We start from the raw sequence: 27,756 nt of genomic DNA, 5'->3' as shown, positions 1-27,756 counted from the left end.
TTCTCGCGGTAGATGAAAACTACGGAACAGGTGCACACGGTCAGTAACACCAGCTGGACATCACCAAGCCACTCCCCAACCTGTGTCCTGGGTGTTGGTCTGTCGGAATTTCCCTCCTCCCAGTCCTCTCCTTTAAAAATAATCATTCAGGGCTCCTGGATGGCTCAGCGGCTGAGCGTCTGCCTTTGGCTCAGGTCATGGTCCTGGGGTCCTGGGATCGAGTCCCGCATTGAGTTCCCTCCATGGAGCCTGCTTCTCCCTCTGCCCGTGTCTCTGCCTCTCTCTGTCTCTTCTGAGTGAATAAATAAAATCTTAAAAAAAAAAATCATTCTGCTTTGGGTCCTTTTCCTGTGCTAATTTCCCTAGAAATGTGAAAGTAATGACAACAGGGGATCCCAGGGTACAGATTAGTTGTAGCTGCAGCTGCTCTGGGCCTGTGGAAGGAAAAGCCATCTAATGTTGCTTAAGGAAACTGATGGCGTTTGAAAAGACCGTTCCAGAGAAATGATCTGCAAAACTTGAAAGTATAGATAAAAATGTGGCATTGACAGGGGTGCAAAGGAAGAAAGCAAAGGATGATTCCAGAAACAGATGGCACCAAGTGAAATTCCAGGAAAAGAAAAGACCTTGAAGAAAGAGGGCAAGAGACGTGTCAAACAGTTGCAAACTGAAGACTAAGAGGTGAAGCCACCGAGAGGTCGTGACTCTATTCTGTGCCCCCTGTACTGTCTCCTGTCCACCTGCTACCTGGTTCCCGCATCAGCCTGGAAATCATGTGGCGGCGGCGTGGTGGGCACGCTCTAGAAAATGCTCTGCCATGATTCATGTTTTAGGAAGAAGCCTGAAGTCATGAGGACACAGAAAAAGAATGGGTGGGGGTGGGAGACCTGGGGAAAAACATAAACAAACGAGCTGCAGGAAGGGTGAGCTTCATCTTCCAGGGACCAGCAGGCAGAAGAATGAAAAGCAAAGAGTAGTAGAGAAACAAGAAAATAAAACCAGAAGGAAAGAACAAACAATACACATGAGAAAGATAGATTTTAACAGAGAAAAAGAACAGGAGTACAGAATTGAAATAGCCCCACATGTTGTGATAGAGCAGAAAAATACTAAGTCTCATTGCTTTTGGCGACTTTCGTTTGAAACTTTTGTTCTTTTGGTCCTTGAGTTCCAGCAGCACTCAGCTACATGGTCTCTTCTTCTTCTTCTTTCTTTTATTTTTTATTTTTTTTAAAAAAGATTTTATTTATTTATTCATAGACACAGAATGAGAGAGAGGCAGAGACACAGGCAGAGGGAGAAGCAGGCTCCATGCAGGGAGCCTGACGTGGGACTCGATCCTAGGTCTCCAGGATCACACCCCGGGCTGCAGGCGGCGCCAAACCGCTGCGCCACCAGGGCTACCCCTTCTTTTTTTAATATTTTATTTTACTTTTTAAAAAATGTATTCGTAAGAGACAGAGAGAGAGAGAGACAGAGACATAGGCAGAGGGAGAAGCAGGCTCCATGCAGGGAGCCCCTGGGATCAGGACCTGAACCAAAGACATGCTCAGCTGCTGAGCCACCCAGGCTGTGGAAGGAAAAGGCGTCCTGCGTGATCTCTTCTCACCATAAATGTTGGCAAGGGGTTCTTGAATAACAAAGATGATCAACACTTCTACTTTCTCCTTGTCTGCTGTGTAGCATTGGCCTCTCAGTATCCTTTGAGGTTTCGTGATTTTTTAAAAAAGATTTTATTTATTTGAAAGAGAGGGAGGGAAGGAGGAAGGGGGAGAGAGAGAGAGAGATAGAGAGAGAGAGAGAGAGAAAGAGAAAGAGAGAGAAAATGAACTGAAAATGAACTGAGCAGGGAGCCAGATGCTGGGCTGAATCCCAGGACCCTGGGATCATGACCTGAGCTGAAGACAGACGCTTAACCGATTGAGCCACCCAGGCACCCCTGTAGTTTGATGATTAAGAAATTAAAGGCATCCTATCCTGAGAAGCTGGGGACTTGGTCTGATTTGTGGTGACCCATTGCTTCTTTTTTGGGGGGGGTTATAAAGTTTGTTTAATATCAAACATTTTTTTTCAAAATTAGTATTAGTGAAAGAATAAACAATAGTAAAGTTCTTCCTTATGGACAACTCCCTGGAACATTAAAGATCCCAGCCATACCCACCTCCTACAGAACACTATGAAAAAGCAGAACCAAAAAAAAAAAAAAAAAAAAGAAACAGAAAAAGCAGAACCAACCATTTGTTAATTCTTAGCATTTTCCCATCTTGGAGCATGCAAAAGCAAGAGTGCCTTCCTTGACACTACTAATCTATACCTATGTATATATCTATGTTTTTTAAAGTTTATTTTTTATTGTAACTCACATTTGAATCTTTAAACAACTATCTATGAAGGAGAAAGGTGGATAGACCACTGACGATACTTGTTTCTCCTTAGCCACAGGAACAAAGGCAGAGTTCAGACCAGGCCTCTGGGGGTGAGGCTCCTGACCCAAACCGACCCCCCTGCACTGAGGTCCCAATCACAAAAATTACACTGTTTTGGTAACAGGTTCCTGGACAGTCTCCTGACCTCCTTCCAGGGACTGCAGGGCTTCATCCAGGCTGCTCATCACTGCGGTGGAGAGGAAATCACCAGCATGAACATTCTCTCTTTCAAAAGACTTCATGGTTTCCAGGCTGAGCATCGTTGTGCCTCCACGGCGTTTCCCTCGAGGCTTTGTGGCCAAAATGCGAATCAGCCTTTTGGCACGCTTCGGGTACCCCATGATGAAGATTTCAACCTCACCCTCGGAGTTGGGCTCTCTCATTTGGAGCAGGACCTTGAACTCCCCTTTGGACCCCGGGAGGAAGGCTCTGCTTGGTCCGAAAATCTTTTCCAGCAGGCGGGCATCCACGTGAAGCACGGATGGCTTCAGAAAGTGCTTAAACCCACACCAGTACCGTTGAGTGTGCATAAGGAGCCAATTCTTGGAGTGAGAATACTTCCTGCTGGCTCCTGAGCTGTGCGACCCGTGCAGGGTCTTCATCACGAAGGCGCCAATGCTCGTACCCTGGACGGAATCCCGACCTGTTGCTTCCTAAATTCAAGATCAACTGTTGAGAAAGGGCATGTATGTAGGTCTAAGCTGTGAGGCAAGGAGAGAGCCTCAAAGGGCTGGAAAGGGCACCATTTTATGGCAATTTGGTGATAGGAAGGGCAGATATTGCACTTAATGAATTTTCCTCTCTAAATTCTATTATGGAAGTAATAGAGTACAGGTTAGTAGAGATACTACTTCTTGCCCTTCTCCATTGGATTTTGATTGCTCTTACCTTAAAAGAGGCTGCCACTCACACTGATGCAGGAACAGGAGCTTTTGTGAGGCTCTTCCCTTTGTCCTAAATAGAAGATTCTTCTGTTTACATCACAGCCCAAATCCTTCCACCCATCTTCCTCCGTTCCCCAGCGGAATTCATCTTTCCTGCCCCTCTAGACTCCTCCCATATGGGAAAATAATGAACATTTCCCAGGTAACTTACAAAGTATAACTCAACAGCTCCTGGAAAATATATCTCCCCCAATTCTGACAGTAGCACTGAGGAGTTATAAGATGAGAAACTCGGGATGCAGAGAAGTTGCCAGTTTCCTGAGGCCACACCTAGTCAAAGGTAAGGACGGGATCCAGTAGATCCTAACTCGAGCCTGTATATCCTGGTACCTAAAAATATAAGCATCTTTCACGAGAGAAAAAAGAACAATCCTCTCAGATAACTCTTGTATACATTCGGTTTGTTTTTTGAAAGCAGTCTATGCCAAACTTAAGTCATTTATCTGTGTTTGTGTTTCCTAATAGATTATGAACCTTTGAATGTCAGGATGTTGGTCTTATTCAAGTCTCTGTATTACCCAGAAAACCTATCAGGAGCTCTTACTCACCATAAATATGTAAGTTGTTAGTTGGGTAATTCAAAACCATCTTTGTGTTTTTATCTTTACATCCATCCTCCCATTGCCATTCTAGACCTAGAATCCAGTCCCTCCAATTTATTTGGGCAGGGGCTTAGGGTCCCAACCAAATTTTCATGCTGAAGGAGGTGCCTTAATCTGTGCCATCTGGAGACTTTTCATTACAAGGACTGATTCTTAGGAGAAGGTCATTAATTTTACTTGGCTTCCTAGTAGGAAGATTTTAATCAACTGAAAAACCCCAAAACCAACAACATCTCATTTCCAAGCCATCTAATGCCAAGGGTCAAGAAGCTTGATTTTCCCTCAGATGAACCTTCTCTGCTACTCTCCGGTCATGGCCAAGCTGTTTTCTCTCTTAGACTCCTAGGTTTTTTTTTTTCATCCAAAAAAGGGGGGGAGTTATCATTCTTACCCTGAGGATTGTAGTGAAAATAAGCCTCAAATCAAAATTCTGATCCCTCCTGCCCTTCCTCAGCCTGGCTTTCGTCCTGACCCCCTAGCCTGGTGAGTGGTATCACTCACTAATGGGATGTTGGTGCAAATGAAAAGGACACCTCCCTCTCTTTCAAGTTCCACTGCCAGTCAGCCACCGGCCCTGTGCTTCACACCTCCTGTCCTGAAACCATCCAGCTCCCAGCACCACCAGTCCCACTGCCCTATAACTAAATGGGCTCATCACATCCACTTTTATTACCCACCCTCCAACACACTACTAACTTTTCACTATATAGCCAGAGACACCTTTCAAAATCAAAGTGTGAGACCACATGCTTATTGTGAGACTTCACAGTTCTAGCTCTTAGATTGAGACCCTGTGTGCTCTTGTCTTTGCCCCCGGCCTAGCTGTCCGGGCTCAGAACAGGCACAAGGCTTCCTCGGAGCTCCTTTCATTAATGGTGGACCTCCCCCACCCCTTTTGCACATCTCTTTTGTGGAGAATGTTTATCTCTGAAACCTTTTCCCCCCTTTCTCCTACCATGTTCCAATTCTAGTTTATTTCAAGCAAAACTCAAAACTCAGTGAAGTTTTGCTAATTTCCTTTTGCTCAAATATCCCCCCGCCCCCAGGTCAATTCCTTTTCTTCTGTTACTCTTTTCCTTTCCTCTATAGCTTTAAGAATAGTTTAGCATTTTACATTTCTGTGATTATTCCACAAATATCTGGCCAAAGGGCTCCTCTGTAGGGCCTCTCCGAGGAACTACATCAGCATTGCTGTACCTCCAGGGCTTCACACAGTACCTAGGCCTAGTACAGTATCCACAAGTATTTGTTGAATGAGTCTGCACTTTATATATGGTAGCCATTTTTTAAAAAAAGATCATATTTATTTATTCATGAGAAAGAGTGAAGCAGAGGCACAGGCAGACGCAGGCTCCCTTTGGGGATCCGGATGTGGGACTCGATCCCAGGACCCCGGGGTCACACCCTGAGCCAAAGGCAGATGCTCAACCTCTGAGCCACCCGTGCGTCCCTGTCGTGTGGCCATTGTTCTGCATGTTGCCTGACTCCTGAGTTTCCTATGAAAAGCTCCCTCTTCTGATTCAGAGCAAGTTCAAAACACGACCCTGCGCCTCTTAAGCAGTTACCTTCTTGTGCGTCTCGTGTGAAAAATGGAAATAATCGCGCCCGCCTTGCCGAGCTGTTGGGCGGACTTGGCGGAGCTGGTGTGGCCTCGAGTGCCCGCCTCGGGGCCTGCCCTGCCCGGCTCCAGGCTGCGGCCCAGCAGGACTGTGACGCCCGGAGGCCAGAGGCTCCCGGGAACAGCCGAGGTCCCCGCGCCGACCCGGGCGCCGGCCTCTGGGGGGCGGAGCTTCCCGGGGTCTTCGGGCCTCCCCCCCGCAACCTGCCCCTCCACGCCCCTCCCGGGGAGGCGCCCGCGAGGCGCAGATCCCCAAGATCTCCGGGCGGGGCTGGGGGGCGAGCTGCGGAGGCTGCCGGCAGGCTGCCCGGAGGCGGCGGCCCGGCCTGGACCCCGGCCCCAGCCCCAGCCCCGGCCGCAGGCCCGGCTCCCGCGGGGGGCTCAGGGGGGGCGCAGGGCGCTCCGGGATCGCGGGGGGGTGCAAGGGCTCCCGGGGGGCCCAGGGCGGGTGGGGTGGGTGCAGGGGGCTCCGGGGGAGCGGGGGGCGCAGGGGGCGCGGGGGGTGCAAGGGCTCGGGGGTGGCCAAGGGGGGTGGGGTGGGCGCAAGGGGCTCCGGGGGCGCGGGGGCTCCGGGGGCGCAGGGGCGCGGGGTGGGGAGCGCGCTGCAGGCCGCCCGGCGCGCCCCTCCTCCCAACTTTCCCGGTCCCGCCACTCCGTCTGTCCGTCTGTCCGTCTGTCCGTCTGTCCGCGGTGCGCCCGCGCTGGCAGCGGTCGCATCTTCTCCCCCCACAGCCCCCGCGAGCGCGCAGGCCTCGGGCAAGTTTGCGCCTCCGCCCCCCCCCCGTGTCGGGGGCTCGGCCGCACCTGCCCCTCCTCCACCCCCCGTGGCTGCAGAGCCCCCCTCCGTCGGCCTGTGCGCCCAGGGGGACCGACGCCTGGGGTCGCCGCGCGAGCTGGGCATTTGAATCCCGGGAGGGGGACCTGTGCAGCCGTCGGCTCCCGGGAGGCTACGCAGCAGGTGCACGGGGTCCCGGTGTTGGGGGATCCCATTAAGGCGCGCGCGCGTGTGTGTGTGTGTGTGTGTGTGTGTGTGTGTGTGTGAGAATCTGTGTATTCTGGCAACTTAACGAGAAGTCTGAGACTTCAGCCCTTTTCCGTTCTTTTCTCCTAGAGCGGGCTCTAGAAATGGTGAAAAAAAAAATCTTTTTTTTTTTTTTTTTTTGGCCTTGGAGTTCCTTCTGATGAACCTCGGAGCGATGCGGGGATGCGGGGCCGCCCCGCGCACCCTCCCTGCCTCCCAGGCTCACCCGTAGTCTTGGACCTGGGAAAGCGCTCCCGGGGTACCACCCCAAGGCTCGCCCGCAGAATTTTCTTGACAAGCCCCAAGGCGCAGGCCAGCTGATGAGCTTCAGTTTAAAAAGTGGGCACAGCAAACGTCAGTAACTGCGCAAAGCCACCAAAACTAAGAGTTAGCAGTTAATGGCTTTGGACTCCAGAGCCCTGTAACTGTCAGGCTGTGTAGGACATCAGGCTGTGATCTCAATCCTGAAAGGGTTAAAGAGCTCATCCTTCCATTGCCTGGCCCTTCTAATAGCTGACCCATGACCCACCCAACGTCTACCCTAAAGTGTGTCGGATCAAATAGCTTAAATTAAATGAAAAAAAAAAAAAAAGTTGAAATCTTCGTCACCACCTTACATCAGTTTAGATGAGCTGCAAGTAAATCATTTCCTAACCTTTTCGAAAATGGAAAGTTTAGTGACTACTATTTACACGCTCTGAATATTTTATACTGGAGTGGTCATCACAGTTTACACAAATGATTGTATATATCCATTTCCAATCAACAAATATCAGGGTATCTGTGTTAGGCGACGGTTAACATTTCAAGCTTTTCCGTAAAGGTGACTGTTATATAAAACTGCGAAAGATTACTGCATCCTGTCCAAAGGTCATTTAGAGAATCTGAAAATAAAATCATTAGGGTCAGCTCCGCAGAAGTACGGGGATGACTTATAATTGGAAAGAATTTGAGTGGTGGCGTAGAAATCAAAGCCTCAACGATCCCATGAAATAGTTAATTTTGTTTTGATTTTTTTTTTGTTTTGTTTTAAACACAGGTTTCTAGAGCATTAAAAAAAAAAAATCCTCAGAGGTTTGTTAAACCTTTAGCGGAAGATTACAGCCAATGTTTTGTCTTTGGTGAATAGCTGTTTGTCTCACTTTATTTACTTGGTATTGGATATTTGTCAATGTCATTTCATATCTACAGAAAATTCTTACGCTCTATGGAGGTAGTGAATGTGTGTGTGCGTGTCTGCCGGAGGTCACATGACGGTTTCATCCTATTTGGTGGAGCAGCTTGACTTTTTTTTCCCCTTGCTTTTGGTGATGGTTGTGAGTGCAGAAGTTGATTGACAGATGCATACCAGAAAGCCCCATTCTCCTTTTCAAAGACAACATATGATGGATTGCGATCTCTCAGCCCAGCAGGATACGGGGACCATGCAAGCTGTAATTGGTCAGGTATGGAGTCAGCCATTTCCCAGCTCCCCTTTTTTTCCACAAGGGTCTCACCATATGATTCACATAATTCATATTTACAGTACCATCTTTCTATCTGTATCTTCAGCGGCCTGCCAGCGGAGTGCTGCAAGTGCGAGAGGCAAAAGGCACCCAGTAAATGGAGCCAGGGAACCTCAGCCCTCAAACTTCCACGCGAGGCTTCACAGCAAAAATCGAAACCACCACCACCACCACCACCACAAAAATCCAAGGGCGAATCTCATTTCTAATTTGGTCTGGATGGGGTGGGTTTTGTTTTGTTTTGTTTTGCTGATTTGATGTTTCAGAATTTATTTTCTGCCGAGATGGTGATCTCTGAAGCAAAGTGTGAGGGGGGAATAAAGTGCCATGTTTCCTAGGTGGTAGTTAAAATTGTTGTGTTCCCTATTTTTTTATTTTGGCTATATCCTCTCTCTCTTTCCCTCTCCCTCTCCCTCCCTCTCCCTCTCCATATGGAAAATCGGAATCCAGCAATACACGTGCCTTCACTTCTAACCCAGATAATGTGTGATTGAGCCCTGGTAAATGTAGTAGTGGTCTTGGCTGCTGCAGAGAGGCAGGCAGCAAATTAAACATTGCCACACTCTGAAAGGTCCAGGTGGTCTGCTCGGCTTCCTAATGCAATCCAGCACCAGGGCTTTAATAAACAGCTCTATTTAGTTCCTCCTCCCTGGATCCAGGGAGGTGAACTGGTCTGGGGCTGCTGTGATGAAATGCCAGAAGAATATCTCTCTGAGGCCTCCCAAGCTGATTTTTAGAGCTTTGCTGTTCTGTCGTCTTTGTCTTCCAAATGGGTCAGTGAGTCTTGCTCTTTCTGTTTGGCGCTTTCTCTGTTAAATCGGGACTTTATGTTTGTGTTTAAATGTTTGCGTTGGAAGCTCAATCAGAAGAGGAAGGGATCGTTGTATTTTCATTTGCCTTCCGATAACCGAGGAGGTGAAAGGAATGATCCTGCCCTGCTGCAAAGGAAGGGTGATTTTTCTATGATGGGGGTGGGGTGTGGAAAATGAGAATATAGGTGGTTTCCGTCTTTCTTTGCTTCTCCTGGTAATGTAGTTTTGATCCAATTTTTTTCTAAGTTATCTAGGCTTACTTATGAACTGTTAAGTCATCAGTCAGAATGTGGTTACGAATATTGATAAACTCCTAAAAGTTTTTTTTTTTCCTTGCACACTTTCCAATCAAGACAAGCTGCCAGGGTGATGATGTGGAATTTGTTGGCTGTATGTTAATAGCGTCGTGGAAAATATACCATTTTATTCTGTTTTCAACCAAATTATAGCAAAGCACTTTCGGGTTCTGAAGGCACATGGTTTATTAATACCAGCATGCTTCATAATGTATTTTTAGATGGGAAATGTCAGATACATAATACCATGTTTCCACAGGCTCACACTATTTTAAAAACAGTAGATATCTGCTTCGGTGGAACAATATTTTTTTTTAAACTTCCAAGTTGGCTTTTGTTATACAGGCAGATATAATGTGAAGTCTCTGGGCATGCATTTGGCAGGAGAAAATAAGTAAAGACTGATTTTATAGATTATTAATACCCATTTCAGTGTAAGTGTTCACTGATGAGCAAGGAAGTATATCAAATTTAGCTAAAATAATCGTGGCATATAGTAAATAAATAACCTGTAAAAACGATGACCTTTTCGTAGATAAATAAAACTTGAGCTCCTGATAACAGTTTTGTCCTGTTTAATAAAACTTTTCTTGGGTTGCAAACACATTCTCTCCTCCCTATGTCGTAATATGGTCGTAATCCTATGCAAAATTACTGTATTTCAGTCCCAAATAAGAAATAGGATTTCCTTCCATGTATATTTCCTCAGTTGGGAAAAGAAACTTTGTTTAAAAAAAATGACAAGAGAGAGATTTCTAATTTGTCATTCAATATTGTTTATTGGAAATAATTGCAAAGGCATATACTTTTAAAAGGTTCAAATATGTACTTTAAAGAAGGGAATTGGTGTGCATTTTACAGATACTAGACTTAAACATCTAATTTGTCAGGAGTTAAAATTGGTGGTTATTATTACTTAGCTTGGTATTTTGTATGTGCTCTAATTTTTAAAGACTCAATATGTCCAGGAATGATACATGTTAATGACTTGTTACAGATACTTTCTAAATAGTTGCACCAAAGTAGCCACATGTTTTCTGAAGATTCCATTTCTCATAAATTATTTGCTTTTGAAGAAACCCAGATACTTTTGGCAAGGTAGCAAATTATCAAAGCAGTTGTTCTGAAGGTTGTACACATTTTCTGTATTAAAAATGTACAAACTAAAATGCTTACTCCTTCTGAAACTGAAACACTGGTCTGCAAAAAGGAAAGAGAAGTAGTAGCTTACTGCCCTATATGCATATCATAAAAGTCAGAAAACCTCAGTGGAGCCCCTATCTATAGATATAAAACAGAAGATGGCATGGGTATTTGAAATGATTTCTTTTAAACTGTTTTAGCACAGATAAAAATATTTACCCGAATGACTACTTTTAACAATGATGAGAATGTGAAAATAATTTTTACTGCTTTTCAATCATAATCAAAAGTAAATGGTTGGGTTTTTTGTTGTTTGTGTGTGTGTGTGTGTGTTTGCAGCTGGTAATTTCAGTATCCTTTTATACCTACTTAGCCAGTGTGAACAACCCCATTTGATAATGAAAATGTTAGTTTGTGTTCCTCCTCATATACATATTGGAATGATAATTATTTCTGTCCTCCACCCCCACAACTCCTCCTTCTTAGTTTTGTTCCTAAGTGGATTTGGGTTAGAGGAGCAAATAACCAATTTTCAGTGATATTTTCCATTCAGAATACTGAAAGATTCCCACGAAATATGATCTTTAGGTTTTTCATTCATCTCTAAGATCAAATATCCACTTGCTTCCACTGGAGGGGAAGAGTAGACTTTTCTGTGTTGCTGGCCATGATCCAGCTCGGGAGAGTGTACTGGCTCCATAGAGCAGATATTGCTCATAAATGTCTTTCCCCCAGGATTTTCTCTCCCCCAAGCAAGCAATTAAGCAGTCTAGTACTTAAGAACAAACTCCCTGCCTAGGATATCGAGATCAAGAAACTTGGTTCATTCATATAATTCTTGGAAATCAACTGGATTTTTGATAGTTATCTGTAGCACACTTCCTAGCCCTTTGAACTATAGGGTGGATTCTTGCCTTCTGATGATTTTTCAAATCAACTCAAATTAAACAGTTAAGCAGGTTCTGAGCCATGGGTTTGCATATCATGTAAAAATGAAGACTCTTATTTCCACCTCTCATGGTCATTAAATGTTTACTGCATTTTTTTTCTTTTTTGCAGACCTGAGCTGGTGAGTGACAGATTAGTTCATCAGTATTACAGACCTCCTGGTTGTTGGTTGTTGTTGTTTTTTTCCTCATCTCATGCAGACGGGTCACCGTGTCCAATCCTCCTTCTGGCACTGCTGTCCCCAGAGGACCCTTGGCCAGCCTGCCATCTTGATGCGCAGGCCTGAGGGTCTGGGCTGGCTGCACGTTTCCTTATACTAGCTTCTGCAGATATTACAGAAGAGAGGATATTAAATTAGTTGTTAATAAAAACAACAGATGAGGCAAATTAGATAAAAATATTTATCAAGCATATCTAAGAATTTGCTAGGAATGGGAGAGACATAGCTGGGTAAAAGTGCTCATGGATACACTTCCAGTGGACATGGCTAAGAGATCAGTGGAAGAGTGGAGAAACCATGCTTAGTAGGAATGGAAGTGCATCCAAAAGCTTTTACAATTTTCCTTATCAGTAAAATGGGTCTTTTTTTTTTTTGAGGTAAATTTAGACAATTTAAAGTGTTGAAAAGTGACATGTTAGAAGGTAAATGTAGTTGTTTGAGATAGGGCTCGAGTGTGTGCGCTAATGGCTCAGAGGGCAAGTGCCAAGAACTTGGTGCATTTGGCTTGGTGCATTTGGCGTGTTTTCTCCTATGAAGATTTTATTTATTTTTTAAAAGATTTTATTTATTTATTCATGAGAGACACAGAGAGAGAGGCAGAGGCATAGGCAGAGGGAGAAGCAGGCCCTGTGCGGGGAGCCCAATTTGGGACTCGATCCCAGGACCCCAGTATCACACCCTGAGCCGAAGGCAGACGGTCCACCACTGAGCCATCCAGGTGCCCCTCATATGAAGATTTTAAAATACAAAAAGATTTCGTTGTTCTGGTAGTAAAATAATTTTGCATGTGACTTTATTTGTACCCTTCTGTTCCCCAAACTACTCAACATGGCTCTAAGGACAATGTGTTTAACTAGTACATACATACTCAGGCTGATGTGAAATGGAGGTGGCTCAGAGAAAAGGGGTGCCAGTGGTGTGTAAATAGCACACTTGCCTGTTGTTCTCAGCCCCTTTTGACTGATTTTCATGCCCTTTATAGAAAACTTAAACTTGAGGCTAATCCAACCTTGTTTTACACATGCCAAGCATAACTTGCATATTGCTCTAAGTGTGCTCTGAGAACTCATTTTTGGAGGTATGGATGCCCTTTTCCTACGAAGCCAGCACACCACTTTAACGAATTTATATGCTTTAGGACTGTGAGATTGTTGTTTGGGTTTAATTGCAAATACTTTTTTTCCAGGGTATTCCAGGTGAAGAGTAAACTAGAAAAATACAAAATAATGAAGGATTATTCTTTCTGAAATTCAAAATGGTGCCAGTATTCCTTTTGTATGGAATTGAATCTGTACTATGTATTTCCAACTGAGCCAATACTCCACTCATACTTAGAGGAGAGTTGTTCTTAGCTTTTTATATTCTTTGGATGAACTCAATTTTTATAACCTTTCAAATATTTTTGCATTGAAGTTCGGTGTGTTACCTGGGCAGTGTTTAAATTGTAAAGCCAGTTTTGTCCAGCAAAGTAACAATGCCTCAATATAGTAGTGATGCTATACAATCATGCCCATACTAATACTAAACCACCTGAAAGCTGGTCTGGAAACCACTTTCTTTTCTATTTCTAAGATCACTTAATGAAACTCTCTCTCTCTTCAAGTATAGACTTGGTGTTTAAGAATTTAGAGTTGGGACACCTGGGTGGCTCAGTGGTTGCACCTTTGGCTCAGGGCATGATCCCGGAGTCCTGGGATAGAGTCCCACACATCTCCCTGCACAGAGCCTGCTTCTCCCTCTGTCTGTGTCTCTGCCTCTCTCCCTATGTCTCTCGTGATAAATAAATAAAATGTTTTAAAAAATGTATTTAAAAGAAAGTTTTTTGAATTCACATCTCTAGGATATGGAGAGAGGTTGCTAGAATATTCCAGTACAAATACTTACGAAAGCAAAGTTTGAATGTTATGTTTCCTGAGTATCGGATCCGTAGTACTTGTTTGGGAGGTGAGTGAAAGAAGGCATCCTGTCGTTGACGGTCAACGGTGTCACGCAAACTGCATTTTACCATCCAGTTGAAAGCCTCTTTCTGTTTTCCTCTTTATTGTTTGCCAGAATTAGAATTTAATAACATGTCTGCAAATACTGAGAAGCTCCGCCTTCCCTTGCACTGTGGTATTGCGTAAGCTGTTGCTTTTTTCCCCTAACGCTTGATGGAGTAAAAAAAAAAAAGTCAGGTTGTGAAATAAAATGCAAATATCAAAGGATCAGACCCGAAGAAAAATGGGCCGCAAGATAAATACTGGCTGTAATATGAACAGTAACAGAAAATTTAAATATACAGCGTTTAGATTCATTTGTATGTTGTGACTGGACTTTTACCTGGGAGACAGTAGCTGCTCTCGCCATAATTTCACTACCTTCATTTACATTCTTGCTTCTTGCTTTGCTTTCTCGGTCCCTCCCTTCCTTTTTTTTTTTTTTTCCTGGGAGACTGGGGCCAATGAAACATATGTACAAGAAAGTAAATTACCCGGTCAAACCTTGTTCTGGGATCACATGTCAATACTCTGTTGAGCCATGTGTTGAGCTGGTCCAAAATCATAGTCAAAATTTGTACCAGTGGTGCTTTCTACACACTCTTCGGAACCCTGTATGGAGGAAGGAGCTCTGAGAAGCTGTCATTACATTTCACTGGGATTCATTTTGCTTTTCTAATATTGTCTTGCTCTTCCCAGTTCTACAATGGGAGCCAATTATGGTGAAAACTGCCTAATTTTCATCTGATGAATTCCTGCCTGGTTTGCCCTACGTTTGTGTTCTTTTCTTTACTCTAGCTTTAGGGCTATAAGTGACCATATTATTATTTCAGGGCTACCACTTCTGATTATAAAACCATTGTACATCAGGAAGAGCGAAATCATTGAAAACATCCCTGATTATGTCTACTAAAGGTTTGAAGTATCGAGGTTTGAAAACAGGTATTTTTCAAGTTGGTTGGTTTCAGAAAATAGCCTTTTGTTTTATCACTAGCTTTAAAAAACCCCATGATAGGAGGGACTCTTTCTTTAAAAGACAAGAGATTAGCTATTGATACTTGGTACAGATTCCGGGTGAACTGCAACCCTGTTCCCTTCAGCCACATTTTTTTTTCTAACCAGAAGCACAAGGAGAAAAAAAAAATCAAAGATCAGCAGAATATACGAAATTTCACCAATTTTCAGCCCCACTGCTGGGCCAGGAGGTGGATTCTTTCAGTGGGAAGAGATGCCCAAACCATTTCCATCCAGCTCCCACCCCCTAAGGTCAGAGATGCAAGTAAATGTGTCCAGGCCTTGAGTGAACGAAAAGGCGATGGGAACTCAGAGGCATCGCGCTGGTATTTTGCTCTCTTCCTTCATCTGTCGTTTCTGCTTTCAGCTTTTGCTCTCGTGATCCCACTGTAATCCAGCGTCAGTTTGATGAGTAATAAGTGCAAAGTGAAGCCTCGTGGGCTGCCCAGGCAGCAAAGGGCACTGGAAAGAGAGGCGAGACCTGCAGCAAAACAAAAACAAAAACAAAAAACCAACAAAAACCCCCCAAAAACCGAAGCAGAATCGTAGCAGGAAAACTCTCCAACACACCGGATTCTGTAGTCAGGATTTTGGTGAAGTTATTTTACAAGCTGATTTCATCTCACCTGGAGATTTCAGACCACAGAAATAAGGAGTGAAACAATTACTTTAGGACGAGACAAATACAATTTTAAAATAAAGCCAAAAGGGGCAGGGTGGGGGGGAGGAAGAAAAGAAAAAGAAAAGCTCCCCACTGCTTGTGCCATGGAACACGAATTTTGAAATCAAGGAGCACTTGATCTTGGGAACTTGCTACAAGCGTCGAAGCAGGGCTTTGGTGCTGAGGAACAGCGGCCTTACACAAATGGGTGTTTCGTGTGCTTCACACGATGTTGACTCTGCATGGTTTACTACTTTGATTTTTTAGGAATAATCATAACCAGAAAGTATTTTAAGAAGAAAACACCTGTGTCTGGCACCTAAAACCTTACATAAACCGACCTACATTAAAAAGATTAAATTAAAAGATAATTGTTAAATGGTGTTTTTTGTTTTGTTTTGTTTTGTTTTTACATTGACCAGAACTCAAACTCCTCTTAATAAGAACAAAGTAAACCATTTACAGAGAAGTTAGTTTTCGGTACAGGATTCATGTATGGATTTTTTTAATACAATGTTTTATTGTTGAGAGTGAGAGGCACATCACCGACGGAGAAGTGTGGATATCAGAAATCCTAATTGATATTGAAGGTATGTGGCGGGGGTGGAAAGTAGATATTCCTTAAATGGTCACTTGTATTTTTTCAAAATTGGATGCCAGCGTGGGCAAGGATGGGGTCAGGTACACAGTCCTGGGCTCCGGCAGACCAGACCTGCTTTAGATAAAGCCAGTTAATTTTGTAAGCCTTAAATAATACTACAACAAGGCACTCTCAACCTTTTGGAGAAAAAGGTTGAGAGTCGGGGCAAATGTAAAACCCTGCTTAACGTGCACGAATAAAGCCAAGAACTTCAAACTCATTTCACTTAGTGTCAGCCCTGATGATTCATCATTATGGTCAGAGCAAACTGTGGTCTCTGGGCTGAAACAATTTTATCCATTTTTTTAAAAAACAGAATGTTCCAGCTTGGATCTTATATCCTTAGGGTTACAATATTGAATTCTGAATCGGGAAACTTAATCTTGCAGCCAGATTTGACAAGATGCTGGTTGAACGGGAGGCAGAAGTGATTGTAGGATGAAAGGCCCCAGGTCAGAATTTGGGGAAAGAGGAGATTTTGTGGAAATTTGGCTGTGTGGTAAGAACCCCAAATTTGAAAAATTTTTCACTGTTCATATCAGCAGATGGTGTTCAAGGGTCTGAAAAGTACATCGCAGGCTGTATTCATTTTCTCTGTTTCAGAGCTCTCTTTAACAGAGTTAATTTTTATACCTTTGGAGGTGTTTTTCTTAGTGTATTACTAATGTTGCGAATGTAAAGGCATCTGTAATACTATTCAAAAGGTTTCTGGGAGCAAAGGTGCACATTATTGCTCAAGTCCAAGACAGTTATACTTTGTTTCTTGGCAAGATGGTAATACTTGTTTCGGGAACTAAAGTTTTTCTTTTTTGAAAACTTTTCCCATTTGTAATGGAAATCCTATGTATAGATTTCCAGGGACTAAAGGATTTGGAAAAAAAATGAAAATGAGGCAATCTAATAAGTGCACACACACACGCGCACACACGCACAGGCACCCACATCCTAGACATATTAGGAATACTTGCTTATTTAACTTGCAATAATATAAAAATATTTTAACTTTTCAATTTGGGCACATGAAAAGATTATAGTAGGTGTTTATTTAAAATACTCTTCCTTTCAACTAAGTTGTTCACGAAAATGGACAAATACTTTGTAACTTCTAGAAATCAGGATTACGGTACAAATTTGAGTACATAGTTGATCACTAAACTGTAAAAGGATGATTATTATGATAATGTTTTCCTCCAGAAAACAAGGGCGTATTGTTTTGCGACATACTTCTATTTTATAGCTACTTTCTACAAGTGCTGAGATATGTCAGCTGGATTGTTCTCTCTCTTTCTACCATTCTCCATCAAGTGGGAGTTAAATAGCTAGTTCAGGCCAAGAGTTGAGCATCTGGCTAAAATCTGCAGAACATGAACACAATTGTTACATGCAGATGATTGAGGCGAGTTACATAGTAGACCCTAAGAGTCTTCTTAAATTTTTTATTAAACAAATTATAAAAGCAGTATGTGCTTATGACAAACAATTTCAAACAACGCAAGAGAATATGAAGTGAAAAGTCAAGTACCCCATCCTCCCACTCCCCACAAATAACCATTATCAAAAATTCATTGTATCTTTCAGAAATTGTCTATGCATGTATAAGCATAGAAAATCTTCAAATGGAATGCCTTGGTGGCTTAGTGGTTGAGTGCCTGCCTTCAGGCTCAGGGCATGATCCTGGAGTCCCAAGATCGAGTCCCGCATCAGGCTCCCTCATGGAGCCTGCTTCTCCCTCTGCCATGTCTCTACCTCTCTCTGTGTGTCTCCCATGAACAAATAAATAAAATCTTTAAAAAAAAAAGAGAAAATCTTCAAACAACCCAAGTAGATTCATACTATATACAGAATTCTACAACTTTCACTTTTAAAAAACATACATTGAACAGCTCTTATTATGAATAGATTGTCACCCTTTCCTAAAGTATTCCTTCTTATGGATATATGCTAACCTGTTTAACCAGTTCCTTTCTTTATTGAGATATAATTGACATACAGCATTATATTAGTTTCAGGTGTATAACATAATGATTCAATATCTGCGTGCATTGCAAAATGATCACCGCAATACATAACCAGTTCTCTCGTGATGAGCATCTACTTTTCAGAAATAAGTTAGTCTCTGTAATAAGACTAACAAATAGAGATGTTTCATCTCTCTTATCAAGAAAAAAGAATCCCAGAATCTTCCAAAGGGAGTTTGCTTTACCGAAAGAACTCATAAGTAGTTTCTCCTAAGAGAAGATGATGAGTAATGTCAAATGTGAAGGATAGCTTTATGCCACATTTATCATTTTTTAAAAGATTTTATCATTTTTAATCATTTTTTAAAAGATTTTATTTATATATTCATGAGAGACACACAGAGAGAGAGAGAGAGAGAGGCAGAGACACAGGCAGGGGAAGCAGCAGGTTCCATGCAGAGAGCCTGATGGGGGACTCATCCCGGGACTCCAGGATCACGCCCTGAGCCAAAGGCAGTCACTCAACCACTGAGCCACCCAGGGATCCCTATATTTATCATCTTTAGGTTGAACACTCAAGCCAATGAAAATACCGGTAAAGATCACAACATTGTATTTAGTGATAAAGAAGTAAGAATATGAGATAATGACATAAGGAGCCAGTTCTCAATAGGATATATTATGACTTTAAAACTTCTATTTGTTTCACGCCACCAATTCAGCTGAACAAAATGCGGAACTTATTTTCTCACAAGGGTCTTACTGCTATTTATTAAGATAATTGACAGAGATATATGTTTCCAATGCATGATTCAGTTAGTATACCTAGATTAGTGAAAAAGAGACCAGAAGAAATTCATGGTAATTAATGTCAGTTAAATTCCTGTTTCCTATATTTCATATTGTCAGACTAATCCTTCAACCATGATTCATAGGTTAAATAATGCAGTCAGGAGAAGGGTTGGATCAAAACTAATCAGACTTAGCCCTTGAATTCAGTTAATTTAGGGATTTGGTAAGGTGGGCTAAACATATACCCCTCAAATATTTAAGAGAATGTGAAAAGTTACATTTTAGATCTCTTTTGGGAGAGGTCTCTGCTCATTCATCTTAACTGCATCACTTCATTCATACTAATAAGAAAGTGAAGTGGGTAGTAATGAAATCTTTGTCTGTATAAGAGATGGAAGTGTGAGCTAACTGTGACATCTTTTGGTGTCCAGATTCCTAGAACTGATTCCATGGAACTGCTGGTTGGGCAGCTGTACACGTCTTCCTTCTCCTTTCTTCTCTATAGATGGTGGGACAAGTAACCTGGATAAGAAACTATCATACTTCATTTATAAGTTTAAAAGTAGCTGGTTCCATGGACGCCTGGGGAGTCAGTTGGTTAAATGTCTGCCTTCCTCTCAGGTGATGATCTGAAGGTCCTGGGATGGAGCCCCACATCCCGTTCCCTGCTCAGTGGGGAGTCTGCTTCTCCCTCTCCCTCTGCCTGCCACTCTGCCTACTTGTGCTCTCTCTCTTTCTCTGTCAAATAAATAAATAAAATCTTTAAAAAAAACCCCAAACAAACCCCAAAGTGGCTGGTTCCTTCCCATGAAGCCCAAAACTGGCTCCGAAGAACAAACTGCAGATACTGCTGTCATCTGCAACCCACAGCTCTAAGAGGTTAGGTGCCAATCATCATTCCCATTTTATGGAAGCAGAAACTGGCTCAGAGAGGTTATATATCTTCTTCATAGCCATATTGCTAGTGCATAAAAGAAATTTGTTTTAAACCTAGAAATCCTAAGAGTTCACTGTTTTCCTCTATACCACTTCTTAACTCTGGCCACCTATTAGAACCATCTGAAACAACCTTTGAAAAATCTACAGGCATGCAGGACTCATCTCCAGAAATTCTTTTTCTTTTTTTAAGACTTATTTTATTTATTTTTTACAGTGAGTGAGAGACAGAGCGAGAGAGAGAAGGGTCAGCAGGAGAGGGGAGAGACAATCTCAAGCAGATTCCCTGCTAGGTGTGGAACCCCATCTGGGGCTCCTTCCTAGGACCCCGAGATCATGACGTGAGCCAAAATCAAGAGTGCTGGTACTTAACTGACTGAGCCACCCACGTGCCCCACAGAAATTCTGATTCAATTTATCTGGGTGGGGTCTGGATATTTGTATTTGGAAGAAGCTTTACAGATAGTTTCAATGCAGTCTATCACAGAGCCTCTTAAATTGAATGAATGTTATTTTATATATTTTTTGGAATGTTGTCTTAAATAATAAAATGAGACAATGGAGATTACACAGTCACCCCAACCAATGCATGTACGTGCACATGCGCACACACACTCATAAATCCACAGCAAAGTTTGGAGTTAGTCTGGTATTCATGGTGTGTGTGTATGTATGTTTCAGTGGAAATCCTGGATCTTGTAAGCTATGTTGAATATCTAAGTTAACGTTTAATAATGTTGTTTATCCAGAAGAGAGCTAGATATTTAGTCATCTTAAAAAATAATGACGCTGATAATAATCTACCAATTAATAAGCACTTAACCAGGTGCTGGGAACATTATAAACCTACTTTAACCCTTGTGATACCCTTGTGAGGTAATTACTGTCATTATTTACAATTTACTGACTAGGTGACTGAGGAAGTGACACATGGACAGTAAATGACAAAGCTGGAATTTGAACTAAGGATGTTGAGGCCTTTAATCACACACAAAATCACAGAAATGACTTATTTGTTTCCTATACATGAACTTTATTGTCGCTATCATTACCTGTTGTAATTGGGCTATACATGGTGGTTTGAGAAATAATCCTTTTATAATATGTAGAACAACAGAAGAGATGACAAATGGAAGGATGGAAAGGCAAATCGGTGCTCCCCGTAGGCTTCCATAGGAACAGTTGCTGCAACTAAACAAGAAGTCACCCTGGCCTCCATCTGTTTAGTGCTCCAGGAGATGTGCCTTCAGACCAGGGACTACACAGATCTTTTTTTTTTTTTTAAGATTTTATTTATTTATTCATGAGAGACACAGAGAGAGAGAGGCAGAGACACAGGCAGAGGGAGAAGCAGGCTCCAGGCAGAGACCCCGATGTGGGACTCGATCCCAGGACCCTGGGGTCACACCCTGAGCTGAAGGCAGATGCTCAACCACTGAGCCACCCAGGCACTCCCAGACCCAACAGATCTTAAACAGAGTGACAATGGGCACTGCTCTATGTGTATGAGGAACAAGATTCCCATAGACAGTTTCAGGGAGGATTTGAAAATTTTGAAAACGAATTTTAACTGGTTAACATTCTTATTTGCATTTGAAATCAGTGAGTTAAATTTGCACAATGACCTTGCTTTCTCTGTTCATTCTTCATAAAAACTAAACTAAATTCTAGGAGTCCCTGGGTGGCTCAGTTGGTTAAGCATCCCACTGTTGATTTAGGCTCAGGTCATGATCTTAGAGTTGTGAAACAGAGCCCTGTGTTGGGCTCTTCACTGAGTGTGGAGCCTGCTTAAGATTAGGTCTCTCCCTCTCCTTTTGCCCTTCCTTGGCTTGCTCTCTCTCTCTCACACACACACACAAAAAAACAAGAACAAAACCAAAAGACACCTCCCCCAAACAGAAAAACAAAAACAAAACCCAGCTCAACTAAATTCCAGACAAATGTGCATTGGCTCTTCTAATCTAATTTTTATAAGCTAATTATATTGCTATAATTAAGATTATGGTGGTGGGAAACCAGTGATTCTACTAAGGGGATGTTTCTTTTTTTAATTTTTTAAAATTTTGTTGACATTTAATATCATTAAAACATTTTTTTATATTGGAGTTCAATTTGCCAACATCTAGCATAACACCCAGTGCTCATCCTGTCAAGTTAAGGGGATGTTTCTTAACTCAAATTCTGGAAAATTTCTAATGATACTGTGGCATTTCTCCTACATCAGTTCCATCTTTTTTGAAACTGAGGTAAATAAAGAGGATCTTCTACCCTGCCTATTTTCAATTACATTGCTTCCCATCAAGTGGCATTTTCAATGTTTATGGCCCTAGAGGCAGTAGTGGGGCTGGAAAGGAGAAATCTTTCCCTAACCAGTAGTTTAAAACTTTCACAAAACATTAATATTGTTTGCATTTGTGTGTTTTGGATGTAGGACCAAGTAGAGTTTACGCCTAAACATCTCTTTAACCTTTGTGCATGATTCAGTTAGGTTAGAACCCACAGATACATGGTTAGTATAGACAAGATGATGATTTGGTGCAATGAATGACCACGGTCTTCCACAAAGTACTCACTGCTTGGGAACAACAGAAGTGAACAGAACACTTGGTAAAGACAGTGGGTTTGCCTGGAGCTGGTAATCTCCTGTAGTGGAACATATCTTCTATCTTGACCCTCCACATCTTAGAGACCTACACCCCTCCTCTCCATGAACACTCAGAAGCAAGGAGAGGAGACATGGTCGTTGTTCAGATAGATGAGCCGAGCCTTGGTAACTCCTCCTACCGGGGCCCAGCAGTGGGAGACATTAGGTTAAGCTTGTGCAGAGGAGTACAAGTGAGGGGTATCCCCAACAGCGGAGTCCACAGGATGCTGTGGGCTCACTTCTCATCCAAGCCTCATTTAGTGCAACTTTGAGGGACATGTCCATGTTTTAAAACTTCACTTCCTTGTCTATTTCTTAAAGTGTGGACTACCCTTGGCTCTGGTGAGTTAGAAATAGGAACACCCAGTGCTGCCTGAAAAACAGCAACAAGAAGATGGTCCGGGGAGATGTTCCATCTTTTCCTGTGCCAAATTCAGAGCACACCAGCCTGGAGGGTGGTTTGGCCATCACCACGATGTTGGTGACAAACTCACTTTCCCACATGTCTACATTAGGCTAATCAAATCAACCAGAGTTCTGAATATCAAGATGTTAACATTGTTAGGATGTTTCCCTTCCATGGACAGTGTCAGATAGAAGCCCTAATAGTAACTTAATTCTCTTGAATTAGTATTCAAGAGAATATTAATGAATATTATGTATCTTTGGCTCTCACCCTTTCTCTCCTATTTTTACTCAGTGGATCTAGCACAGGATAAATCCACGAATCCATAATTGTTACACATTCATCTTGGCAGGGTAAGATGATGGTCATGGCTACAAATAAGCCCAAGGCAAGTCAGATCTGATCATGGGTCACTTACAGAAAAGGTGAGGTGTCTGCTAGAATTCGAGAAGGTAGATGAGGATTATGAGCTGAAGATTTTGCGCATGAACATTTTGGAAGACTTCTCACCTATTCATACCTCTCTTCCTTACATATTTCTTGAAGGATTTTTTTTTCTCTCCTTTCATTTGGTCCAAATTTTTATTAGAGAGTTCTAAGGGAAACATTGAAGGTGAGGGACCATGCTACCTCCTGGTTATTTGGTTAAAATCAGCCTGAAAAGTTGATACCACATCACAGAACAGGGGTTCAAATGAACAGAAGAGTATCCCTAAATCCACTAGCCATTACTTAAGATTAGGAAAAATTATGATTATATATTAATATGAATAGGTGCCTCATGTGTTCACTTCTTTCATTGGGGTTTTAATGGGCATTACATAAGATTCTTTAATTCTTATTTTCTCTTTATTAGCTATAGAGCTTGTTGAAAAATTGGTTTTACCTCTGCAGCCAGATGGGCCTGCTAATTGCCTGCGACTCTGCATTTTGATCTTGGGACAGCCCACCAAAGGAGAGTTTGGGTCTGATGAAGAGACCCATTTATGCAGGATTTCTGCCTCCTACGGGGAGTGGGGTCTAGAGGGAAAAAAATCAAATTCCTTATGGATGTGGAGGACCTTAGGTATCAGACTCCTGTCACCCACCAACATGATACAGGATTTCTCCCCTTGTGGGTGAGAAGTCCACTTACGTGAAAACATGAAGCCGAGGGATCAGTGTCCCCCCCCCCCCCATCACACCCTTTTTATGGGAAACTGTCTTGCCTATTTTTGCAGGAAATGGGTGATATTGCTATAATCTTATTGGAGGTCTTGTCAGACTGAGAAACCAAACAAAGGGGTTTGGAAAAAATAAGTTCCTAGGGGTTTGTATTTTCAGTTTAGACCAGTGCAGAAATGCCTCCTTTCCTTTCCTCCGCTGCTCTTCCATCCCGAACTCTTTCTCTCCCTCTACCCCTCCTATCCTCCCTTCCTTCCTGGGTTCCATCTTTCTTTCTCTGAAATTGGCCATCACTCTGTTAGAACTGATTGATGGAGTTGCTAGAGACTCAGAGGTCTGTCCTCTTTATACTCACCATCCTATGCTCCCCTGCCCCTTACTGTCCACAACTCTTAAGTCTTTCTAGAGGTCTCTGCTGGCATGTCTGGGCACTAGGTACCTGCTTCGAAATGCTTCCTGTGCAGCAGCTGTCACCCTTCTTTCTATCTCAATGGAATGCACTTCTCAAATGGTTTTGAATTCTCGAGTTGCCTTTGCTCCATTTAGTTCCCTTTCAAAATTCCTTGTTTGGGGATTTTGTGTGTGTGTGGGTTGTGCTACTAGTATTATCTTAGAATATGTAAATGGTACTTGAAAATTATTATTTTCCATTTTCATATTGATGTCTAAAAGAAAAGTGGTTTCCTCTCCCGCAATTTCTTTTTTTATAATAAATTTATTTTTATTGGTGTTCGATTTGCCAACATACAGAATAACACCCAATGATCTCCCACAATTTCTTATCCAAATTTCATATTGTGTTCAATAAGCAAGCATCCCCATGATATCCAGTGAAGGCTTATTTTGGGCATATCTTAATGTTGAATCTTAAAAAAAAAAATGAAGGAGGGATGCAAGACTTACAGACTTAAAAGACAAAGAAGGAGACAAACCATGAGACTCTTAATCATAGGAAACAAACTGATGGTTGCTGGAAGGAGGGGTGGGGGATAGGGTGATGGGCATTAAGGAAGGCACGTGATAAAATGAGCACTGGGTGTTACACACAACTGATGAATCAGGGAATCTACCCTGAAATGAATAATACACTATATGTTACTTAAAAAAAAAAAAAAGACAAAGAGGAGTGAGAAAATGAGGATATAGAATTTGTGTTTCAGAAGTTCATATTAACTGGCTGTGAGGTTGTATGTGGATCAAATAAATAAGACATGGCCAGAACAATACAGCTAAGGGACATCTCATAAATCTGATGTCATCATTTTAAGGGGTTTCATGAAAATATTCTTATATTTGTTTAGTGGTAAGAACAAATTTGTTCTAACACTTTGCCACCTCTAAATATGTCCCTTAAGATATTACTCTGGGTGGAAAGCTTGTATTCCTCCTCACTTTAGCAATGTTTTATGCAACACAAATCAATTGTGAATAATTTCCATCTCTCCACAGTGCAGGATATGGATTATTCAAATCGTGTTTTAAAACTTTTAATACAAAGAGTCACAGAATATCCTGTGAAATTGGCAGCTACATGTGTACTTACAAATTGAAAAAGTTAATGAATAAGGGACATAATGAATGAAGAGATGATGATGGTACCTAGAAAACAGAGGCATGAATTTAGACTACTCTAGTTGATTCTTGAATAAAATGTTCTCAAAATAATGCACAAGTACAGTTATGTTAATGAACTGTTTTATAATTTATATTTCTGTGAGATAAGCAAATAGCAATATCTGAACATTTGACATTTAATTTTTTCTTGGTTTTCATGCTGAATTTTAAACATCATAATGAAGGGAATATATATGTATCTATGTGTGTATATATATTCTTATTTTAATGAAATAAGTATTGGTATTCTGCATTTAAATTGAGGGAAAAGAAATATAGGCCTAGTTAGGGGGAGAAAAAAGGAAGAGTTTTACAAGATCAGGACAAAATGAAGTGTTGATTGTTTGGATGAGTATGGTGCAAAAACCAGTTATGAGTTTCAAATTAGAATTCTGTAATGTTATGAAATATGAATGATATCTAAAAAGAAAACCATGAAAATGTCAGGAATAATCTCAAAGGACAAAATGGGGATTTTTCAGGGGCTGCAGGTTTAGGCTGATAGTTCCAAAAACAACCTAATGGAAAGTTTGCCCAGCATCTCAGGTGAGACTGAACAACACTGATATTTGAATTTCAGGACTTCACACACACCTAGGGACCCACCTATGAGTCGAGGGTCTTTCCACATAGAAAACCTTCCCACTGTTTTTCTCACAAGAGGTCAGAGCTTGTGAAACCTTCAGGTTTGATCTGAAAGTGTGGAATTCCATGAAAGAGGAAGAGTTGGGTGCGTGAGTGCATGTTTCGGAGCATCAGGCCTCTTCATGCACAAGAGGAGCAACATGCTCCGGGGGTGAGGGTGGGGGTGGGGGCAACATCTAACTCCGTTCTTTCTCTGGTAATATTCATCTTTTTTGTCTCTCCTAAAAATAATGTGTCTGCTTGCTGAACAAACGTTTTGGTCATCTGGAATTCAAAGTATCTGAGGCTAATAAACAGGCAAGCCCATCGATTATGTTAGTGCCAGCTCTTCCTTAGTCTTCATTTTCCTTTATTGGCGGAGATTTGGAATCCATCGCCAAGTCATCCCTTCCTGAAAGAAGGGTCTAGTCTAGTCTAGGTGCAGGAGGACCGGGAACGACACCTGGAAATGGGAAAAGGTGGGGGCGGGGTACAGGGCGGGGGTGGGGGGTGGGGGTGGGGGTGGGTGGAGGACTGGCAGTTGGCAGGTTGCAGGGAAGGGGGAGGAGGGGGTGGGGGAGAGAGAAGGGAGTGTAAGCCAGGAGATGCAGCTACCAGCAGCATCTGGGTGCAGAAGGGAGAGGACGGGGGCCTGCCCCTCAGGGCCCAGGGCATCCCCAGCAGGCCTGGGAGGTGAGAGGGTCGGGTCACCTGCCCCCCTGGGGAAGAAGGATGCTGTGGTCAGAGAAGCAGGCTGGCCTCTCGTTTGCCCTTCGCCCAGGTAGCCCCGCCCTGGCTGGGCCCCTCCATCCAGCTTCTCCTCTGCTCCCTGTGCCCCAGCGCCTGGCCCACCTGAGCCCCCAAGGAAGCCCTCACTCCTGGGCTAAGGCTCCCTTTCCTGCTGCTGACACCAGAGGCCAGACAGATCCACAGGGATTCCTCTCGGGAAATCCTTAGAAAGGCACAAACTAGCACAGATCTTAGTCACAGAATCTGAAGCTTAATTTATGAGATTCCTTCCCTGTAGCTCGTTGTGTAGCATCTTGATACCTTTGTGCCTCAATTATTTGTATTTAAAAAGGCATTGAAACTATCGAGTTGCTTCCCAGAGGTTCCTTGGGATTCCACAACTGTATTTGTTCTAGGTGTTATTAGAACATAGAAGCAAGGGCTATTTCATTAGAAAATTGAAACATTGGGCCCTCAAGTGACTTTTTCCTCCTACTCAAAAATACTAAAATATTATTAAAGAGGCGGCTGACTTCCAAGAGTTTCGCCTCTGGAACTTGTCTCTCGCTCTGAAGCATTTGTTTCTTCTCACAATATTGCCGAGTGGTTAGGAGAAAGGGCTGAGATATGGGAATGCAAGCCTTGGAATACCAGGCCCTTCACCCTTCACACCTTGGACAACTTTCTTGGCCTCTCTTGGAGTCAGCTTTTGAACAGTGGGGTGGGGGTAGTGAAAAGGCCACCCCAGAGAGTCACTTGGAGGATTCAAGAAGATCATTCATACTAAGAATGAAGCGCAGTGCCTGGTGCACAGAAAACATTACTGTGCCTTCATTGTTTTTACGATTGTCATCCATTGGCGACTTCTTGTCTGGTGCCTCTCTACTGGAAGTTTCCTTGGAGGAAATGGACGTGCCTCTTCACCATTGTCTTTTGGGGGTGATATTGCTGACCACACTTCTTGAAGCTCCTTAGCTACTTGGCTTTCTTGACCCTAACCCGACACTGCTAGCTTTCTTATCTCTCTTCTATTTAGCTTGCTGCTTATTTTGCCTCCTCTTCA

General features: G+C 42.6%; 1 protein-coding gene across 1 annotated transcript in view; it reads left to right on the top strand.

The window, feature by feature from the left end:
• The first annotated feature begins 6,139 nt into the window (after positions 1–6,139).
• The window catches only part of POU6F2 (POU class 6 homeobox 2), a 474,961-nt gene continuing 453,344 nt past the window's right edge, over positions 6,140–27,756 (top strand). The window contains exons 1-2 of the mRNA XM_041722284.1: positions 6,140–6,548; positions 7,938–8,056. Coding sequence (XP_041578218.1) covers positions 7,952–8,056 — 105 coding nt within the window. The 5' untranslated portion in view covers positions 6,140–6,548; positions 7,938–7,951. The remainder of the gene's footprint in view (positions 6,549–7,937; positions 8,057–27,756) is intronic.

Source organism: Vulpes lagopus, chromosome 11 (genome assembly GCF_018345385.1).
Source record: "Vulpes lagopus strain Blue_001 chromosome 11, ASM1834538v1, whole genome shotgun sequence".
Taxonomy (NCBI): domain Eukaryota; kingdom Metazoa; phylum Chordata; class Mammalia; order Carnivora; family Canidae; genus Vulpes; species Vulpes lagopus.
Note: the sequence above shows the minus strand (reverse complement) of the source record. Positions and strands in the feature narration are given on the sequence as shown.